Here is an 18,290-nt window from a genome sequence, read left to right on the forward strand (position 1 = left end):
AACAATATACTGTTATTCCACTAGATGGCAGAATATACTAAAATAACTAAGCCGTGTATCTACTTTTACCATTAATTTGTTGTAGTGGTGTGGTGAGATTTTTTTACTCATAATGAAATGAATCAATATTTTTTTAAGTGTTAATTTAAAAAATTCTTTCCAGATGATTCATATTTTTAAGGAATACAAAATTATGATGATTGATTTTAAGCCTCATTAGTAAAAATCACAGATTCAATGCAATCATGATGCAACATTTTAATGCAAATTTCTTATTTTCATGTACAACAATATGTTAATAAATAATTCAATGCAGATTTACAGCCTCCCTGCAACAAAACGAAATACATTAGTTAAGAGCATTTTCAAACAAATAAGCAGGATTTCTTACATTAATCTGTATTTGATTCATCTATGAGTTCCAATTAAAGGGAATAGATGACAAATTTTGAGTGAAAATAATTGAAAATTTGGACAAAAAGTTCACTGATGCTAACAGCAATGATGTTTCTTCAAGGCATATAAAGGTAGTTTCTGTATTACGGGATCACATGGTTGTGTCATGACCTTCATTTTAACCTGACCAGCAGCATTTTCAATGGCTTCTTTGTCTTTCCTCTTTTTTTTTGGAGTGTGAAATAAAACCACAAAAACTCAAGAAAATTCTTCATCTATCACAAGCACCAGTGTAAAACTATAAAGCACCCTCCAAAAAACTCAAAAAGTTTAACAATACTTGTTTCCTTTCTGTTCTTTAAGTGCAAAGCCGACAGTCTTTGGACGTGTGGCGTCCTGAGGTCACCTGTTGACGTGCCCCCCTCTGCCCCAGTGCATGCTGGGTAGTGTCAGGCACCTCCTGAAGTGCTCCAGCTGGGCGTGAAGCCTCTCGCGCTCTTCACGCACCCGCTGCTTTTGACTCACCAGCTCCTGGGGGTGACGTGTTAGATTCATTTAACTCATTCACTGCCATTGACAGCTAGAGACGTGTTGAATCGCTTACCGTCATGGTGAGAGATAGCTGCTCTGCGGTTCTACTGAGATTGATGTTCTGTGCTTCCAGTCTTTTACACTGACTGTGAAGAACTTGCCTCTCAACACTTCGTTCTGTAAGACCAAATAATTAAAATTAAAATGCATGATCAGGAATTAGAGCGACACAAATTTACATAAAATATTGAACAGTACAAAAAAAAAATCCATAATAACTCATTAGCTGCCATTGACGGCGATGAGCACCCAATCAGTTTTGAGTGAGAGAGGCTGGCAGTGCTGCCAACCCTCTGAGTCAAAATGGTTTGGACATCTATCCCCGTCAATGGCAGACAATTATTGAAGTATAACTTTTGTGAAGATGCTGTTGTGAATAGAAATGGCAGGGATTCGACTTCTTTACATACAAAGGTAAACTTCCAAAAAATGTGTCACTTAACTACTGATTACATTTCATTTCTGAGTTGTTAAACATAATATTTTGTATTTACTGTATATTTTATTTTATAAAATATACAATTTTAATAGTGCCACAAAGGGGGTCACATATATTAGAATTTTGAAAATAGTTCAACCTTAACATTTCCACCTTAAACACTTAAATTTTTATTTTTTTTAAATTTTTTTTTACATTTAACCATTATCTTGTTTTAACTAGTTTCGCATCTCCAAATAAGCATAGCGTGCTTGAGTCAAGAAAATTCGCAAAACTTACAGAATTATGTTAAAACTGTTCAGAAATATGCTAGCTCAGTGCTAAAGTACCATGCAAAAGCCATAGATGTGCTAAAAGGCATTAGCATATCTGTTGCAGCGATTAATGATAATAATATAACAACATAACTAATAGAACAATAACTTGATTGACTCTTGACCCAAGAACATTAGCCAAATTAAAGATAATCAAAAATTATTTAAAAAGCAAAATGTTAAACTGTTAAAAAATCTGCTAGCTTCATGCTAACATAATGCAAATAGCTATAGATGGGCTAAATGTTATTAGCGTAGCTGTGGCAGCAATTAATGATAATGGTAATAATTTGATTCTTGAAACAAGAACAAAGTTATAAGAGAATTACGCATTATTTAGAAAACAAAAAGTTGAAACTGTTCAAAATTTCCTAGCTTATTGCTAATGTATAATGCAAAAAGCCATTGATTGGCTGAACAATATTAGCAAACCTGTTGCTGCAAATAGTTACGATAAAATGATATCAATGACTTGTTAATGTTTCACCGTTTAAAAAGTTGAAATATGCAAGAACTGAATAGAAAAGGAATGCATTAATTTTAAAAGATTTTTTTTTTTTTAATTTCAATGGCAGTGAATAAGTTAAACTATTAAACTCACCATCCACATAATCATGATAGGCCTGGAAAATGGCTTCAATTCCCTTCCACTTCCTGGGCGGTTCCTCGTCTTCCTCGTCATCGTCTTCAGATGAATCTTCAGCACCGTCCACATCCTCGTCGGTCACACGTTCGCGGGGGCGATAGCCATTGACGTGCTGGGCGATGTGGTTCAGTTGAGGCGTTTTCAGCGCAGAGACGTCGCGAGGCAACGCATTTTCAGTCTTCATGGAGTTGGAGACTGCAAGTGAGGAGAGAGTGGCGATCACAGTTGCACTTAAAGAAAAAAAGAGTTCAGCGGGACACCACACTACAATTAGCTATAATATGTTAAGTCCATGACCACATATATCGGTATCGTTTATTTATTTATTTATTTTTTAAGACCTGTCCTGCTCAGCTGCTTGACACGGAGAATGGAAATCTGAGTGTCTGATTGGTCTGAACAGTTTTGATGTATCACATGGGAGTATAACACACTACCTTTGTGATCATGCAACATGCCTCGTTTATTAATAAAAAGCAGCAAACAGGAAAGAGTTATGGGGGGACAGAAGAAAAAGCAGCAAACAGGAAAGAGTTATGGGGGGACAGAAGAAAAGGAGAGCGAGACAGAAGAAGTAAAAAAAAATACATTGAACGCCAACACTAACTATGAATATGTTGGTGCTATTGTTAGCCAGTTGTATTTCCAGTTGACACCATGTGGGAGGCCTGATGGCCAAGGAAAAAAGAAGACTCGGAAAGACAAGTGATTGGGAGGGTTGGAGTGTACACAAATCCGCCATGTAAGGTGTAGTACCCAATATTTGTGTGAATCCCTTGTGAGTCTGAGGATGCTGGCATCCTATTCTATGCTATCTAATCGCTAATCCTGACACTGAGTTTTACTACTTGGCTGAGTCTAATTACACCTAGTCATGCATGAATCCCATCAGACATGTAACTCCCGCAGCCCAGGAAGGGGGCCGCTGTCATCCCCCCCGGTATCCAGGGTGGTCCCCCAGGTAATCTGCGCCCCCATCAACCAGCATTCAGGAATGGGACGAGGGGATGGGCCACCACCCTACGAGCCACCGCCGCAGCCCCCCAACCGGCATGGCACACCGCGGGACCCCCAGCGGCCCACTAAGCCCAGGACAGGGCAGGATCCCCATTCGGAGCAGGTGATACCCAGCCGACCCAGCGGCAAACAGCCAGCGACTTGCACCGGAGCGCAGGGAGAACGCCCAGGTAGAAAAGAGGGGGGAAAGCAGAAGCAGGAGAGCGCCAAGAAGGGGCGCGGATGACGCGGGATCGGAGACTTGACCCCCCCCACGCGGCCAGCAGCCCAGGCAGAGAGGAGGCCACACCCCAGGAGCCACACTATAGAGAAAAGTGTGGGACCCACCTACCGCCCTATTAATGTGGCTGCCAGGACCTCGACTGGCAACCATTACCCAGAACCATGATGGGATTGTGTGGGGAGGGTAGTGCTGTGTATTCATTAAAATAGGAGAGCCCGGCTTAGGGCAGCGGATTGCTGCATGGAGGCAGAGGCGTCGCGTCCCATTAGGCAAACCAGGCAATTGCCCTGGCCCCTCAGCCAGCAGGGGCCCCCAGAAGGCCAACAGATTTAGCACACGCAGCTTTACTACACTGTCGCAGCGAAAAGTGTAGGGGGTGTTTCAATACCATGGAATCATTTGGCAGATTATTTAACGATTCTGTTATCAATCCCAATCAGCACTAACCATGTCACGTAGATTATACATGTTTAAGAAAGTCCAATCAGCTATTAACACCACATGATTGTCTAAAGACTCACTCACCAAGTACTCTCTGGAAAGTCCTTGCTGAGTTGTTTTATGTTGATTTTCACAGGCCACCTCATTATTCATGTGACTACTTAAAGAAATGGTGATTTCCCAAAAAGTCTATTAATGGGTAAAGAAATGGTGATTTTTCCCAAAAAGTCTATTAATGGGTATATCGTTTTCCTCGTCGAATTCTCTATAAGAAAAATATAACATCTAAAATAATCCTAAACAATTTTATTAGCAAATTTTAATACTCCTTTTAGCAAGGTTCCTTGGGTATGCGTATGTTCCCTTAGCAACCAGTCCCGTTATTGTCCTACGTCACAACCGCTGCGTATTCTGGGAGCGAGAATAGGCGTAAGGTGCGCATTTCGAGCAGAGGACATCCACCTGTTAAAATGTCTGCGTCCATGAACGAATGTAAGTACATCCATGAGTGTAAAGTGCTTAGTTTTCGCCACTTTTATGGCCAAGATGACCACATGTGCACGCACTCGCACCCCCCCACCTTTGTGTTCATTATGCTGCGCGAGTATGTATGTGTGTCACGTGACTCAGAGTGAGAGTGGGCGGCGATCTGGCCTTTTTTTAATTTGCAAAATGAAGAGAAGTTATCCTTCTGGAAGTGAAAAAAGAAAGGAAAAAAAGAAGAGGAGAAAAGGAAGCAAGACAGCGGTGAGTGTACTATGTTACTGTAGTTTTATGTCCTAATGTAGTAGAAGCACTGCAGACTAGTAGTAGTAGTAGTATTTTTATGTCCTAAACCAATTAACTGCCTTGACTTGTTGTTACTAGTTTGTTAGCGTTTGCTAACAGCATTGCAGCATGCTAGCATTTCTTCATACATAAAGATGTTACCTAGAACATAAGATCAGTGTTTAGAATCAACATACACACACATTTTCATCTGGGAATTTTTTCAGAAGGTGTCAGTCCCCCCCAGGGCAGTTGTGGTTACGATAGAAGCTTAAATCCACTGAGTGTGGAGTGAATGAATAATGCAAGGGGGGGGGGGGGGGGGGCACTTTGAGTGTCCTAAAAAGCGCTCTATGAGAGCGAGGCGTTATTAGACTTTTATTAAATATGCTATTGCTCCAAGTCCAACTGTCCCCCATACTTGCATACGCTCGAAGGGCCCCGTGCTGCTTGTTGCCTGGGGCCCCCGTGGACCCTTGCTACGCCTCTGCATGGAGGTTCTACCCAGCCGCCCATCCCACCGCTATCGGTTTAATATCGGTATCGGATTTTTGGAGTTATACAATATTAGGATATCATTTATCAGTTAAAAAGTCATCAGACAACTCTAGTAAAACAGCAATTTTGACATTTACAATTCACAACACTGAGTGCTGGCATCTCACCTTTGTGGTGTGTGGACTGCAGAACAGCCTGGTGGAAGTGCTGAGCGAAGGCCTCAGGTGTGAACCTCTCCCAGGGTCGCACGCGACCGTTCCCTCCTCCGCCGGGCTCTTTTTTAAGCGGCGCTACCAGGTGACCGTTGTGGACCGTCGGCGGCTTCTTGTTGGACGCTTTGTCGAGATGGGATGCCAAAGGTGGAGGCGGTTGTCGGACAGAGTTGTTGTAAGGGGCGTGTCTCGCTTTGTGTAAATATGGCGGGGAGGGGCTTGGCGAGTGATTTCCGTTTGATTGACAGGAAGGCGGGGTTGATGAGGACTCCGCTGCAAAAATAAGTGTTAAGGATTTTGAAGATGAGAAGATGATGAATTTTTTTTTTTTTTGCTAAATACATTTTTAATCTTTTTGGATGAAAATCATTTAAAAGAACTGTACGGAATTTTAAGTGTTAATTTAAAATATTTTTCTACTCCATGCCTGCTCCACCAATGCCCTGATGAGTACACAGAGCCCTGACATTTTAACTGAAACTGCCCCTAAAAGCACCTTTTTTTCCTCTTAAATAAAGCATTTTCTGGTCTAACAAATGCCTATTCACATCCACGCGACAGCTGTGCTCTTTCACTAAGTCGCTGCCTCGTCTCCACTGGGCAAAAACACTTTTCTAACCCACTTAAGACTTGCTAATAACTAAACAATCATGTTGGCTGTTTTTACGTTTCTGGTGCTGATTTGATGGGTCAAACGCTCGTTGCTTTATGTTCGCGCCATGCAGGAGTTTAACACAGGCTGCAGTTACACTTTAAAGCAGGGGTGTCCAAACGTTTTGCAAAGGTGGCCAGATTTGGTGTGGTAAAAATGTGGGGGGCCAACCTTGGCTGACATCCTTTATGTAGAACAATATATTTAAGCAAATTTTAGCAAGCCATTCTGTGTGTCATATTTGCTTTATTTATTTATTTATTTTAATCAATAATTTCAACAATCTCGCAACTAGCCTTTGTTGTGTTCTCTTTCGACTCTCGGGTTCTTGTGAATTACTGCTGCTGTGAAATTAAACTAGCTTCAAGTTGTTTCAATTTCTCGCTGCGTATCTTCCTGGTAATCTTGTCGAACATATCAGCGTGTCTTGTTTGGTAATATCGCCTCACATTGAACTCTTTAAAAACAGCGACTGTCTCTTTGCAAATGAGGCAGACACAGTTGCGTATTTTAGTGAAGAAATAGTCCAATTTCCACCTATCCTTGAAGCGTCCGACGTCGCAGTCAACTTTTTTTGTTGTTGTTGATTGTCGCCATTTTAGAAAATTGGGAGTAAAGGGTCACATGGAGTAATGTTGCTTAAGGTGCTACTGCCATTTCGTGGGTAACTGAGGAGCAGCATTTAGTGTGTAAGCTACTTCATATGCTGGTAGCAGTACTGCTGACCAATTTATTAAGTCTGTGTGCGGGCCAGACGTTATTGATTTTATGACAGAGGCTGGGGGCCGGATGAAATTCGACCAAGGGCCGCATTTGGCCCACGGGCCGGACTTTGGACATTTCTGCTTTAAAGCAACACTTTAACTTTTCAGTTTTGATTGATTTTAGCAACGCCCGTGGACAAAAGTGGTAGTGTTTTGCCTTAAGGAAGACTGCGTTTCCCATGAGGATCAGCGCACATACGAACAGTGTCGTAAAATCATCAGTGAATCAAAAATCAATCTCCCAGTCGCCTGCAGATGGATTCAACAACATTTCGGTTTCCAGCGGCTATGTGAAGGACGAATGGTAATAAGGTAATGAATCCAATTGTGGCTAAACAATAGCATATGGTGGTTAGCAATTTTGTGGCTTAGTGTGGCTAACCCTCCTGTCATGTATTAATGTTTCAGCTATTAATGTTTCATCATATTGCATGTATTAATGTTGCAGATATTAATGTTTCAGCATATTGCATCACACTCATGCATCACAAAGCATTCATCACATGTTACTGTGTACCCTTTATTATGTCACAAAGAACAACTGAGAACACTATATAAGCCTCGAGCAGACAACATCCAGTGTCAGGTCGTCAGCGATTCAGCATACGTTTGCATGCCAACTAGCCATTACCGCTTGACCTGATTGTTTCCTTTGCCTGTCAAAATCAATAAAATCCTATGTCTGCGATACGCAACTGGGTCCTCCGTCTCGTACATGACACCTCCCTTGCCACCCGAAATCGTCAGCACTGACGAGTCACGCCAGCGAGTGAAAGCCGGGCCAATATTTACTTTGCATATCCTGGTAGCCCTCTTTTGCCCTCCTCAGACAAAGCTTTTTGTCTCTTTTGTTGCTCTGCCATCTTTCAGCACATTTGAAGTTTTTTGTAGTTTCAAAGTTAATTAGTTCCGGTGAAAGCGATACAGAGTTGTCAGTTGACATATGATCACAAATGTTATGAAAATATTTCATAAAGGTTGAAAAGTTACTTAGTGTTGCTTTAAGTCAGAGGTGGTAGTCGCAAGTAAAAAAAAAACAAAAACCCAACATTGACAAAAATTGAATATTTATTTTTTTCCATTTTTGTAATTTTTTAAAAACAAATTAATTACTTTACATTTGTCTGTTTTTTAAAAAATAGATTTTAAAATAAATACAAAATAAATTTAATGGATAAATAAAAAACAGAATATATAGTAATAAGACTTCTGAAAAGATTAGGACAATTTTTAAGTCAATAATGTCTCAGAATGATTAATCGATTAAACAAATCAAAAATGAATTTCCAATTGGTGTCGATCAAGCTATTTAAAAGAGAATATCTGTTAGTAAGAGTTATGAACAGAAGATTAGAACACTTTTTAGATAAACAATGTTTCTAAACCAACTAATAAATCGTTTTCAATGAATCGATTCGTTTTTGATTTGTCAAAAAATCAAGGCAGACCTTGTATGCGCCCTTCTTCTTGTGTACAAAAAAAGTGAATGCACATGCTCAGTACAAATGTGTAGACAACAGTGGGTCTTACCGGTTGAGGAGGCAGCAGCAGGAGGGCTACTGCTGCTGCTGCTACAAGGAGGTACAGCGTTGTAACGGAGCGTGTCCAATGTCACAATCTTCTTCTCAATGGCCTTCAGCAGCTCTTCGGTCTTCTCCTTGTCTAAAACGCAACAGATCATCCGTTGAGTGAGAGTGAGTTTGATATCAATAACTATAATGGATATCAATAATTGAATTGAATGTCGACCTTTTCGCTGCTGAGCACTGACATGAGAGAGCTTGAAGGCACGCAGGAACTCCTTCTTTTCCTGCAGCTCGGGAGCGCCGTCCATCTGCTCGGCGGTGTACGGCGTCTTCAACAACGGGGGAGACTTCCTCTTCCCACGCGTGGCTGGCGGCGGCGAGGCGCTGCGCTCCCTCATCATCCGCCTCCGCTTGCGCCTCTTGCACTGCAGGAGCTGGTCGCGTTGGGCCAGCGTCACCAGGCCGCACGTGCGAAGGAAGTCAACTTTCTGCAGAATCAAGGGGAATGTTATAGACAGTCAAATTTAATCTTAAAGCAGAAGTCGGTGGAGTTGATTTCAACAAATTCCGTGCAGTTTGTGAGTTTCAGGGCTCTGAAGTGGCTAAGCTAGCGCGAGTCAATAGTCCTATGTTAGCATGTAAAAAAAACCAAAACATATTAACAGATCTAACATAGTCAAATAAATTCAAAATGCTGATCATTGTTCATAAAGGGAAAAGGTACCGTTCTCGCACACACCATATAATTGTTTGCATTAGTATAACACATTCATTTAACTATAGTTTAGGCCAGACATGTCCAAAGTCCGGCCCGGGGGCCAAATGCGGCCCTCAGTCAAATTTCATCCGGCCCCCAGCCTCTGTCATAATAATCATTAACATCTGGCCCACATAGACTTAATATATTGGTCAGCAGTACTGCTACCAGTATATGAAGTAGCTTACACACTGAATGCTGCTCCTCATTTACCCACTAAAAGGCAGCAGCACTCTAAGCAACATTACCCCGTGTGACTCTTTACTCCCAATTTTCTAAAATGGCGACATTCAATAAAAACTGTTGACTGTGACGGCCGACGCTTCAGGGATAGGTGGAAATTGGACTATTTCTTCACTAAAATACGCAACTGTGTCTGCCTCATTTGCAAAGAGACAGTCGCTGTTTTTAAAGAGTTCAATGTGAGGCGATATTACCAAACAAGACACGCTGATATGTTCGACAAGATTACCGGGAAGATACGCAGCGAGAAATTGAAACAACTTGAAGCTAGTTTAATTTTACAGCAGCATTATTACATTACATATAACAGCAGTATTTCGCAAGAGCCCAAGAGTCGAAAGAGAACGCCACAAAAGCTAGTTGCGAGATTGTTGAAATGATTAATTTTAAAAATTAGGGCTGCAGCTATTGATTATTTTAGTAGTCGATTAATCTATGAACTAGTTAGTTCGAATAATCGAGTAATCGGATAAGGAACATGAAAATTAAAATACCTGAGCCTAGCCTCAAACGGTACAAAAAATAAATAAGGAGTGACAAAAGAACAATGACTAACCTACATAGCAAATGTCTGCTAGCTTTTTTTTTTTTTACAATGCTCTTGACAAATGGTTCAGACAAATATTCCCACAAAAAAAACTGCTACATATACCAATAAACTAAATTACGAATGCATTAAAAAAAAATTTTTTGAAATTGCTCAAACAAAAACTTGGCTTATGTTGGTTTTAACATGGAGTAGCTGAATTCAGCCATGTGAAATGAGGCAGACTAGAGGGCAGTGTATGACTTTAATCAAACGAATACTCGAAGCAGCAAAATTTAATTTGAATCTTTTTTCTTTAATCGAATACTGGAGTTAATAGATTCATCGTTTCAGCACAAAAAAAAAATAATAAAGAAAATGTGACACACAGAATGGCTTGCTAACATTTCCTTAAATTTATTGTTCTGCGTAAAGGACGTAGGCCAAGGTCGGCCCTCCACATTTTTACCACACCAAATCTGGCCCCTTTTGCAAAAAGTTTGGACACCCCTGGTTTAGGCAGACTTCACTCAGTGGCCTTGAACACAGTAAAGTGAATCACCTTATCGGCGCTCATGAGGGGGAAAAGGAAAAATGGTACCGTTTCTCGTAGGCACCGTCTAACTGTTTGCACTACTCTAACACACCTAATGTAAACTAAATAGCACACCATAGTTTAAAGAAACAGAATAGATACACAACAGCATCTTATCACAGAAGCCTAAACGTGTGCACCACGAGCAAGATTGACGCACCAACTCTGGCTATCAGTCCTCCCGACAAACGAACAAGGACAAAGCGCGCTGGTCTTTGTCCTTGTTCGTTTGTCGGGTAGTGCCAAGTAGTGCCAGCCCGGATAACAAAGTTGATAGCAGGCGCTTGTGACGTCAAGACCAGCGTCGGTCGCTGTGGCAACCACATCCTATCCACTCACGGACCTAAACAGCCCAAAACCGGCCAGAGAGGGATGATCCCAAAGCAACGCCCGGACACACCTTCGGCCGGCCCACAGACTTAAAAAACACTGGACACTGAGATAAGACAGGTTTGCTGCTCGGAAACATTTGCTATGTAGCCTTACTTTGGATTCAGCATTGTTCCCTCCGTCGTCTGTTTTTGACCATTGTCGACGAATAAATTGTCAACCTGTTTTCGGTGAGTCTTTTTCAAACTTTTGGAACATGGAGTCAGCACAAAGGGTTAATATCAGAGATGAACGCGCGAAGTTCCGCCTTCCCGGTTGGCGCGCGCGGAGGCAGCATCGGCAGAGCGGCACTTTGTTCAGCTGTCGCTGTTTCTGTGCGGCTTGTCTGGGGAGGCGAATTTCAACATTAAAAATATCCATGTGGCCAAAACAATGTCACACCAAACTGCTGTAATTCATTGTATTCTGCAGGACTATTTTTTTTTAGATGTGTAATGCGACCACAATAGAGAAGAGTGCTTCGGCCACTCATGCTGCATTCCAGGAAGGTGGGAAGTCGAACTTATCCCACTCAGATGGTACCAGCTGTGACCTCAAAGCATTGTAAAGTGAATGTAAACAGCAAAATGGCTGACCGCAACAAGGTTAAAATGGTGAAATATTTAGAGGCTGGGGAAACAGACAGAAGAAATGGGCAAATTAAACTTTCCACAAATTTCCTATGAAGAACGAGGAATAATATAAACTCTGGTAACTTGCTGCTGACTACGACACACAGGTGGAAATATCACTCAAAAAGTTACTCAAGTAAATGTAACGGAATAAATGTAAGGCATTACTACCCACCTCTGGTCATATGTCGAGGCAAATGACAAGTCAAATTTTACGCCAGATGTTGAAAGGATCGTATGTCGATGCATTCGTGTGTCGAGGTAACAATGTATATAAATTCACAAAATAAAACTAATATCTAATGCTGTTAGTAGATGCCAATGAGTTAAAATGCAGTGATAACTCGTCTTAGGAGTTAGATTGTTTTTGCTCATAACTCAAATGACTACTGACATGACCTGCACAAGTTAACAGTAAAAGACAATAGTTCATCTTCATGGTACCTCAGAGGACGTGTTTAGCTTGAGGGGTGGTTGCTCCGTCACCCTCCTCAGATGGGCTTTCACCTCTTCTTCGTCGCTCTCGTCGTACGAATCGTTTAAGTCGTAGTAATAACCTTCAGATGACGAGATCAAGATGCTCAGTTGATGTTTGTGAAAATTTCTTCCTTGACATGGTGACACTCACCTCCTTCGCGGGCCTCCCGTCTCCTCTTCTCCTCCAAATCCAGCTTGCTGAGGAGTCGCCGATGTTGCCTGAGCGCTTCGTCGTACACCGTCGCGGTATCCCTCTGTCGCTCCCTGCCCACGTCGGGGTCCGACAGCGGAGCGTAGAGTCTCAACTGGAGGGTGTTGGCGTGGTGTCTTTGGAGTAGCGGGAGGTCGTCCTCTCGAGCAGGGGAGCATCTCTCGGTAGCTTCCGGTCTCCTCCTGACTCCTTCGTCAACCTTTTCCCCCCAGCCCGGGTGTGGTCGGTCAGTTCTGGTCAGGCCGGGAGGGGGGCGCATGGGTGGAGCAGGTTTTCGGCGGTCCACGAAAGAAGCTGGGTTCCACAGGGTGGTTGTTGGAGCTTTTGGGGAGATGAGAGGAGGCGGCGCGCCGAGGGAAGTTGCTACTTCTTTGATTCCTTGGTTAGGATGTCCCATTCTGTTTTGAAGGAGAACCTATTAAAACCCTTTGTATATTGGGAATTAAAAAAAAAACTTAACCTCATAAAGATCTGGCATCCACAAATGTGGACGTCACAAAAATGTACACATGTGGACACTTCATATATAAAAAAAATTAGGGCTGTCAAACGATTGAAATTTTTAATCGAGTTAATCACAGCTTAAAAATTAATTAATCGTAATTAAAACCATCTATAAAATATGCCATATTTTTCTGTAAATTATTGTTGGAATGGAAAGATGACACAAGACCGATATATACATTCAACATACTGTACATAAGTACTGTATTTGTTTATTATAACAATAAATCAACAAGATGGCATTAACATCATTAACATTCTGTTAAAGTGATCCATGGATAGACAGACTTGTAGTTCTTAAAAGATAAATGTTAGTACAAGTGATAGAAATTTTATATTAAAACCCCTCTTAATGTTTTCGTTTTAATGAAATTTGTAAAATTTTCAAACAAAAAAATAAACTAGTAGCTTGCCACTGTTGATGTCAATAATTACACAATGCTCATGAATGGTAGTGAAACCCATAAAAGCAGTCGCACCCAAGCGCCAGCAGAGGGCGACAAAACACAAAAAAAACACAAATAACAAATGGACATGACACTGTCATTTTAATCTGTTTGAGCGGGGCATGTGCAATAATTGCGTCAAATATTTTAATGTGATTAAAAAATTAATTACCGCCCGTTAACGTGATAATTTTGACAGCCCTAAAAAAATATATATTTATTATTATTAATAATTTTATATTATTTAATTTCTAATGAAAATAAATTATTAATTGTTAAAAAAAACTAAATTAAAATGAATAAAAGAAATACACTCTCGTTATAACCCCCAATGTCACTATGAAGTTAATATATCAAATAAGAATTTATAACAAAAAATATAAATAGAATAACAGTTTCAAAAAAATTAAGAGAATAATTGCAATTTTATATTTTCTTTGAAGCTTTGCAAATATAAGAAATTGAAATAACTACATAAGAGAATATTTATTTTTAGTTTCCTTTAAAAAAAAGTTTACATACTGTAATTTTCAAACTATAAAGGCACACCTGACTATAAGCCGCCACCCACAAAATTTGACACAAAAGCGACATTTGCTCACAGATAAGCCACACTGGACTATAAGACGCAGCTGTCTTCACTGTACTATGAGACATTTACACCAAAAGATATTAACCGGTGACACTTTATTTGACAATGGCATCATAAGACGGTCATAAGACCAAATGAACCACCATGAAGCTTTGAAGCCAAGTTCATTGCTTCAAAAAGCTTCATCTGGCCATCACTGCTCCTATGGGGGAGGCAGTCAACCTCTGCTGCCACCTGCTGTCAACACTATTGTTGTCCAACATGCCTCCTAGAATGCATTGCAGCGCTACAGATGTAAATAACCATCAAAATTCATGTTCTTGGCTAATTAATTCTTCAGTTACTGTTCCAGTTGTTTCATGAATTGCTAGTTATGGTATTTGGTAACACTTTATTTGACAATAGTGCCATATGACTGTCATTAGACAATCAGAATTATGATATGACACTGTCATGAGCATTAATGAATGCTTATAACAGATGTCATGTCGTGTTAGCCGGCAAATTATCTCACTTTTGACCGGATGTAAAAGAGCCGAGCTGGACATAAATGGAGACAGTGACATAATTTGCCAGATGACACTTAATGATATCTGTCATAAGAATTCAAAACTGCCCATGTTAGTGTATGTCATATTTATGACAGTCTTTGGTTGAAAGTTGATAATAAAACCCTAATATAAATAAAATGGTTAGCTAAAAAAATGTTCTTTTCATGACCAAAAATAATCACTAATCTTTGGACGATGACGCGTGTCAAAAGGCTTCTGCTTCGTTGTTGTAGGAGAAGACAGCAAGTCATAAACGGCCTGCTCAAAGAAGTAGCTGAGGACTATGAGTTTTGCAAGGCTCCTTGCGTGAAAACAGGAGCTGTCAAATAAAGTGTTACCTATTAATCCAAATAAATCAACAAATAAGCCGCACTGGATTATAAGCCGCAGGATTCAAAATGAAGGAAAAAAGTAGCGGCTTACGATCCGAAAATTACGGTAATTGTTAAAAAAAAGAATATTCAAAGTATTTACTTAACTGATTAACAACAGTAGACGTTCAAACCATTTAAAATGGACTGACCTGCTGTGAATGTGCATCTTTCACAGCGCTAGACGTCCAATCCATTTTGACTGGGAGGGCCGCCAACATCTCCCAGTCAAAATGGATTGGACGTCTAGCGCCGTCAATGGCAGCCAATGAGTTTAATCAGGGCTTTAAAGTGCCCTAAATTCGAATAGGGATATCTTGACTAACAGTAGGGACAGAAAGTAGAAAAAAAAAAACTAATTTTTCCAATAAACCTATAAAATCATTCTAACCTATTATCTTTCATCCAGGCGTCCTCGCCAGCCCTCTGATTTGCGACAGTAGATCCCTGAGCGCCGTGGATGGGTGGTGTAGCGTGGTGCTTCCCCAGATGAGAAGGCACCAGACTGGGCACAGGGTGTGGGACGGAGCCCCTGGAGGAGTGCAGGTTCAAGGGCAAGGGTTTATGTGTCGGGAAAGATGGGTGTTCCGACTCCTTGGCTTTATCTGGGGATACATTTGAGAAGAGAGTAAGAGATGCAAGCGCCACTGAAATAGTTGAACTCGAAATAATAATTGAACAATGGCTTTTATTTTGCTTCTAGGTCAGTGATAATGTAAAATGGATTTACAGTATATAGCAATTATAAAATGTGTAGGGGTTATACTATCAATCTTGTGTAAATATCATGCTAATTGGTGATTAGCATGAGTGAATGGCTAATTTCTTCGCTAGCAGATACATACAGTGGGGCAAATAAGTATTTAGTCAACCACTAATTGTGCAAGTTCTCCCACTTGAAAATATTAGAGAGCCCTGTAATTGTCAACATGGGTAAACCTCAACCATGAGAGACAGAATGTGGAAAAAAAACAGAAAATCACATTGTTTGATTTTGAAAGAATTTATTTGCAAATCATGGTGGAAAATAAGTATTTGGTCTATACCAAAAGTTCATCTCAAGACTTTGTTATGTACCCTTTGTTGGCCATAACGGAGGCCAAACATTTTCTGTAACTCTTCACAAGCTTTTCACACACTGTTGCTGGTATTTTGGCCAATTCCTCCATGCAGATCTCCTCTAGAGCAGTGATGTTTTGGGGCTGACGTTGGGCAACAAGGACTTTAACTCCCTCCTCACCCCGTGGCGTCAAAATGATAACAAGAACGGTGAGCAAAAATTCCAGAACCACACAGGGGGACCTAGTGAATGACCTAAAGAGAGCTGGGACCACAGTAACAAAGGCTACTATCAGTAACCCAATGCGCTGCCAGGGACTCAAATCCTGCACTGCCAGATGTGTCCCACTGCTAAAGAAAGTACACGTCCAGGCCCATCTGCGGTTCACAAGAGAGCATTTGGACGATCCAGAAGAGGACTGGGAGAATGTGTTATGGTCAGATGAAACCAAAATAGAACTTTTTGGTAGAAACACAGCTTCTCTTGTTTGGAGGAAAAAGAATACTGAATTGCACCATGCCCACTGTGAAGCATGGGGGTGGAAACATCATGCTTTGGGGCTGTTTTTCTGCAAAGGGACCAGGACGAGTGATCTGTGGAAAGGAAAGACTGAATGGGGCCATGTATCGAAAGATTTTGAGTAAAAATCTCCTTCCATCAGCAAGGGCATTGAAGATGAGACGTGGCTGGGTCTTTCAGCGTGACAATGATCCCAAACACACAGCCAGGGAAACAAAGGAGTGGCTTCGTAAGAAGCATTTCAAGGTCCTGGAGTGGCCTAGCCAGTCTCCAGGTCTCAACCCCATAGAAAATCTGCGGAGGGAGTTGAAAGTCCGTGTTGCCCAACGGCAGCCCCAAAACATCACTGCTCTAGAGGAGATCTGCATGGAGGAATGGGCCAAAATACCAGTAACAGTGTGTGAAAAGCTTGTGAAGAGTTACAGAAAATGTTTGGCCTACGTTATTGCCAACAAAGGGTACATAAAGTATTGAGATGAACTTTTGGTATTGACTAAATACTTATTTTCCACCGTGATTTGCAAGTAAATTCTTTAAAAATCAAACAATGTGATTTTCTGTTTTTTTTCACATTCTGTCTCTCATGGTTGAGGTTTAACCATGTTGACAATTACAGGCCTCTCTAATATTTTCAAGTGGGAGAACTTGCACAATTAATGGTTGACTTAATACTTATTTGCCCCACTGTCGGTGTATTGAGTTCATTTTGCCAACACTTATAGATTAGTCAATGACTAAACTAGCAGATGCAGTTCATGTTCTACTTACTGTAGGTACATTGTGAATGCTAAATGCGCGGCTAATTAAGGTGCTTACTTTTGCATTGCTGTATAATTCATTTTCTTTTCATGAAACACTCATGATTTCAATATGTGCCAGTGAGAATTGATTAAAAGCGGTATAAAAATGTAAATAGTTCATTTAAGTGTTTAATTCATTCATTAATACAGAATGTGAAATGTGAATTTTTCATAAATACATTAATATGTTTGATTGTTCAGCCTCACTACATACATGTGCATTTGCTCTGCTTTAGTACAATAATTTTATGGCACGACCGCTTCCTCTTTTTGTTACATTTTTTCCATGACTTCCACAACCCCTCTGCCAATCGCCGTTTAATCCAGCCGGGAGCGACTTCGCTTGGCTTCGTAGCCGCTAGGACTCGGCCCACTCGTCTGGCTATTGATCGATTCCACTTGTTGCACAAGAAAACAGCTAATCTTATTTTAAGGAGTTCAAGAGATTGTAAAAGACTTGTAAAGAGCTTTACTAGTTTCAGCGAGAACGGAATAGTTTTTGTTGTTGTTGTTGTGAATTAGTTCCACACAAATATACATCGAGATCTCAGTTAGCTTAGCAACTGGAGGGGTGAGACCCAATATTTGAATGTCCCAAACTTCCAAGAAAGCGCATTTATCAAGGTTTTATCAGCTGTGAAGCCCACCGAATAGAATGCTGCGATGACGCCAAATCCTCTGCTATAGAACGTGTTCAGAGTTTGGCACAAAATGCTAACGCACCCTCCAAGGGGTTTCAATCGGCTATTTCCAAACAAAATTTATTGAGCCTCGGGGGTTGTAGAACCTTTTGGAAAATGTTTGCGTACTTTTGAGAAGGGACCGTATTTTATTCCCGCCTGATCGTAAAAAAAAAAAAAAAAAAAAAAAAAAAAAAGGCCAAGTCAAAGGGCATTAATTGAAAAATAATGAAATAAAACAATTAAAAAAAGGAAGACAAAATGAACTGTATACATGTGTATTATTCGGCCTTTGGGTTTTTCGGCCAAGTGTTTCCAATATTTGGTTTTCGGCTTCGGCAAAGAATGTTGCTTTCGGTACATCCCTAATATATACCTGTATATAAATAAATATATGTATACAGTACGGGCCAAAAGTTTGGACACACCTTCTCATTCTTGCGTTTCCTTTATTTTTCATAACTATTTTC

At 40.7% G+C, this 18,290-nt stretch overlaps 1 protein-coding gene across 4 annotated transcripts in view; it reads right to left on the minus strand.

Annotated features, from left to right (window-relative positions):
• Positions 1-255: 255 nt before the first annotated feature.
• LOC130916136 (genetic suppressor element 1-like) overlaps positions 256-18,290 on the minus strand; it is a 120,113-nt gene continuing 102,078 nt past the window's right edge. For all 4 annotated transcript variants that reach the window (XM_057836603.1, XM_057836604.1, XM_057836605.1 and 1 more), the window contains exons 8-16: positions 15,153-15,366; positions 12,238-12,695; positions 12,054-12,166; positions 8,711-8,975; positions 8,492-8,623; positions 5,501-5,818; positions 2,342-2,581; positions 1,001-1,104; positions 256-927 (exon numbers count right to left, since the gene is read on the minus strand). In XM_057836603.1, coding sequence (XP_057692586.1) covers positions 799-927; positions 1,001-1,104; positions 2,342-2,581; positions 5,501-5,818; positions 8,492-8,623; positions 8,711-8,975; positions 12,054-12,166; positions 12,238-12,695; positions 15,153-15,366 — 1,973 coding nt within the window. In that variant the 3' untranslated portion in view covers positions 256-798. The remainder of the gene's footprint in view (positions 928-1,000; positions 1,105-2,341; positions 2,582-5,500; positions 5,819-8,491; positions 8,624-8,710; positions 8,976-12,053; positions 12,167-12,237; positions 12,696-15,152; positions 15,367-18,290) is intronic.

Source organism: Corythoichthys intestinalis, chromosome 5 (assembly GCF_030265065.1).
Source record: "Corythoichthys intestinalis isolate RoL2023-P3 chromosome 5, ASM3026506v1, whole genome shotgun sequence".
In the NCBI taxonomy this organism is placed as follows: domain Eukaryota; kingdom Metazoa; phylum Chordata; class Actinopteri; order Syngnathiformes; family Syngnathidae; genus Corythoichthys; species Corythoichthys intestinalis.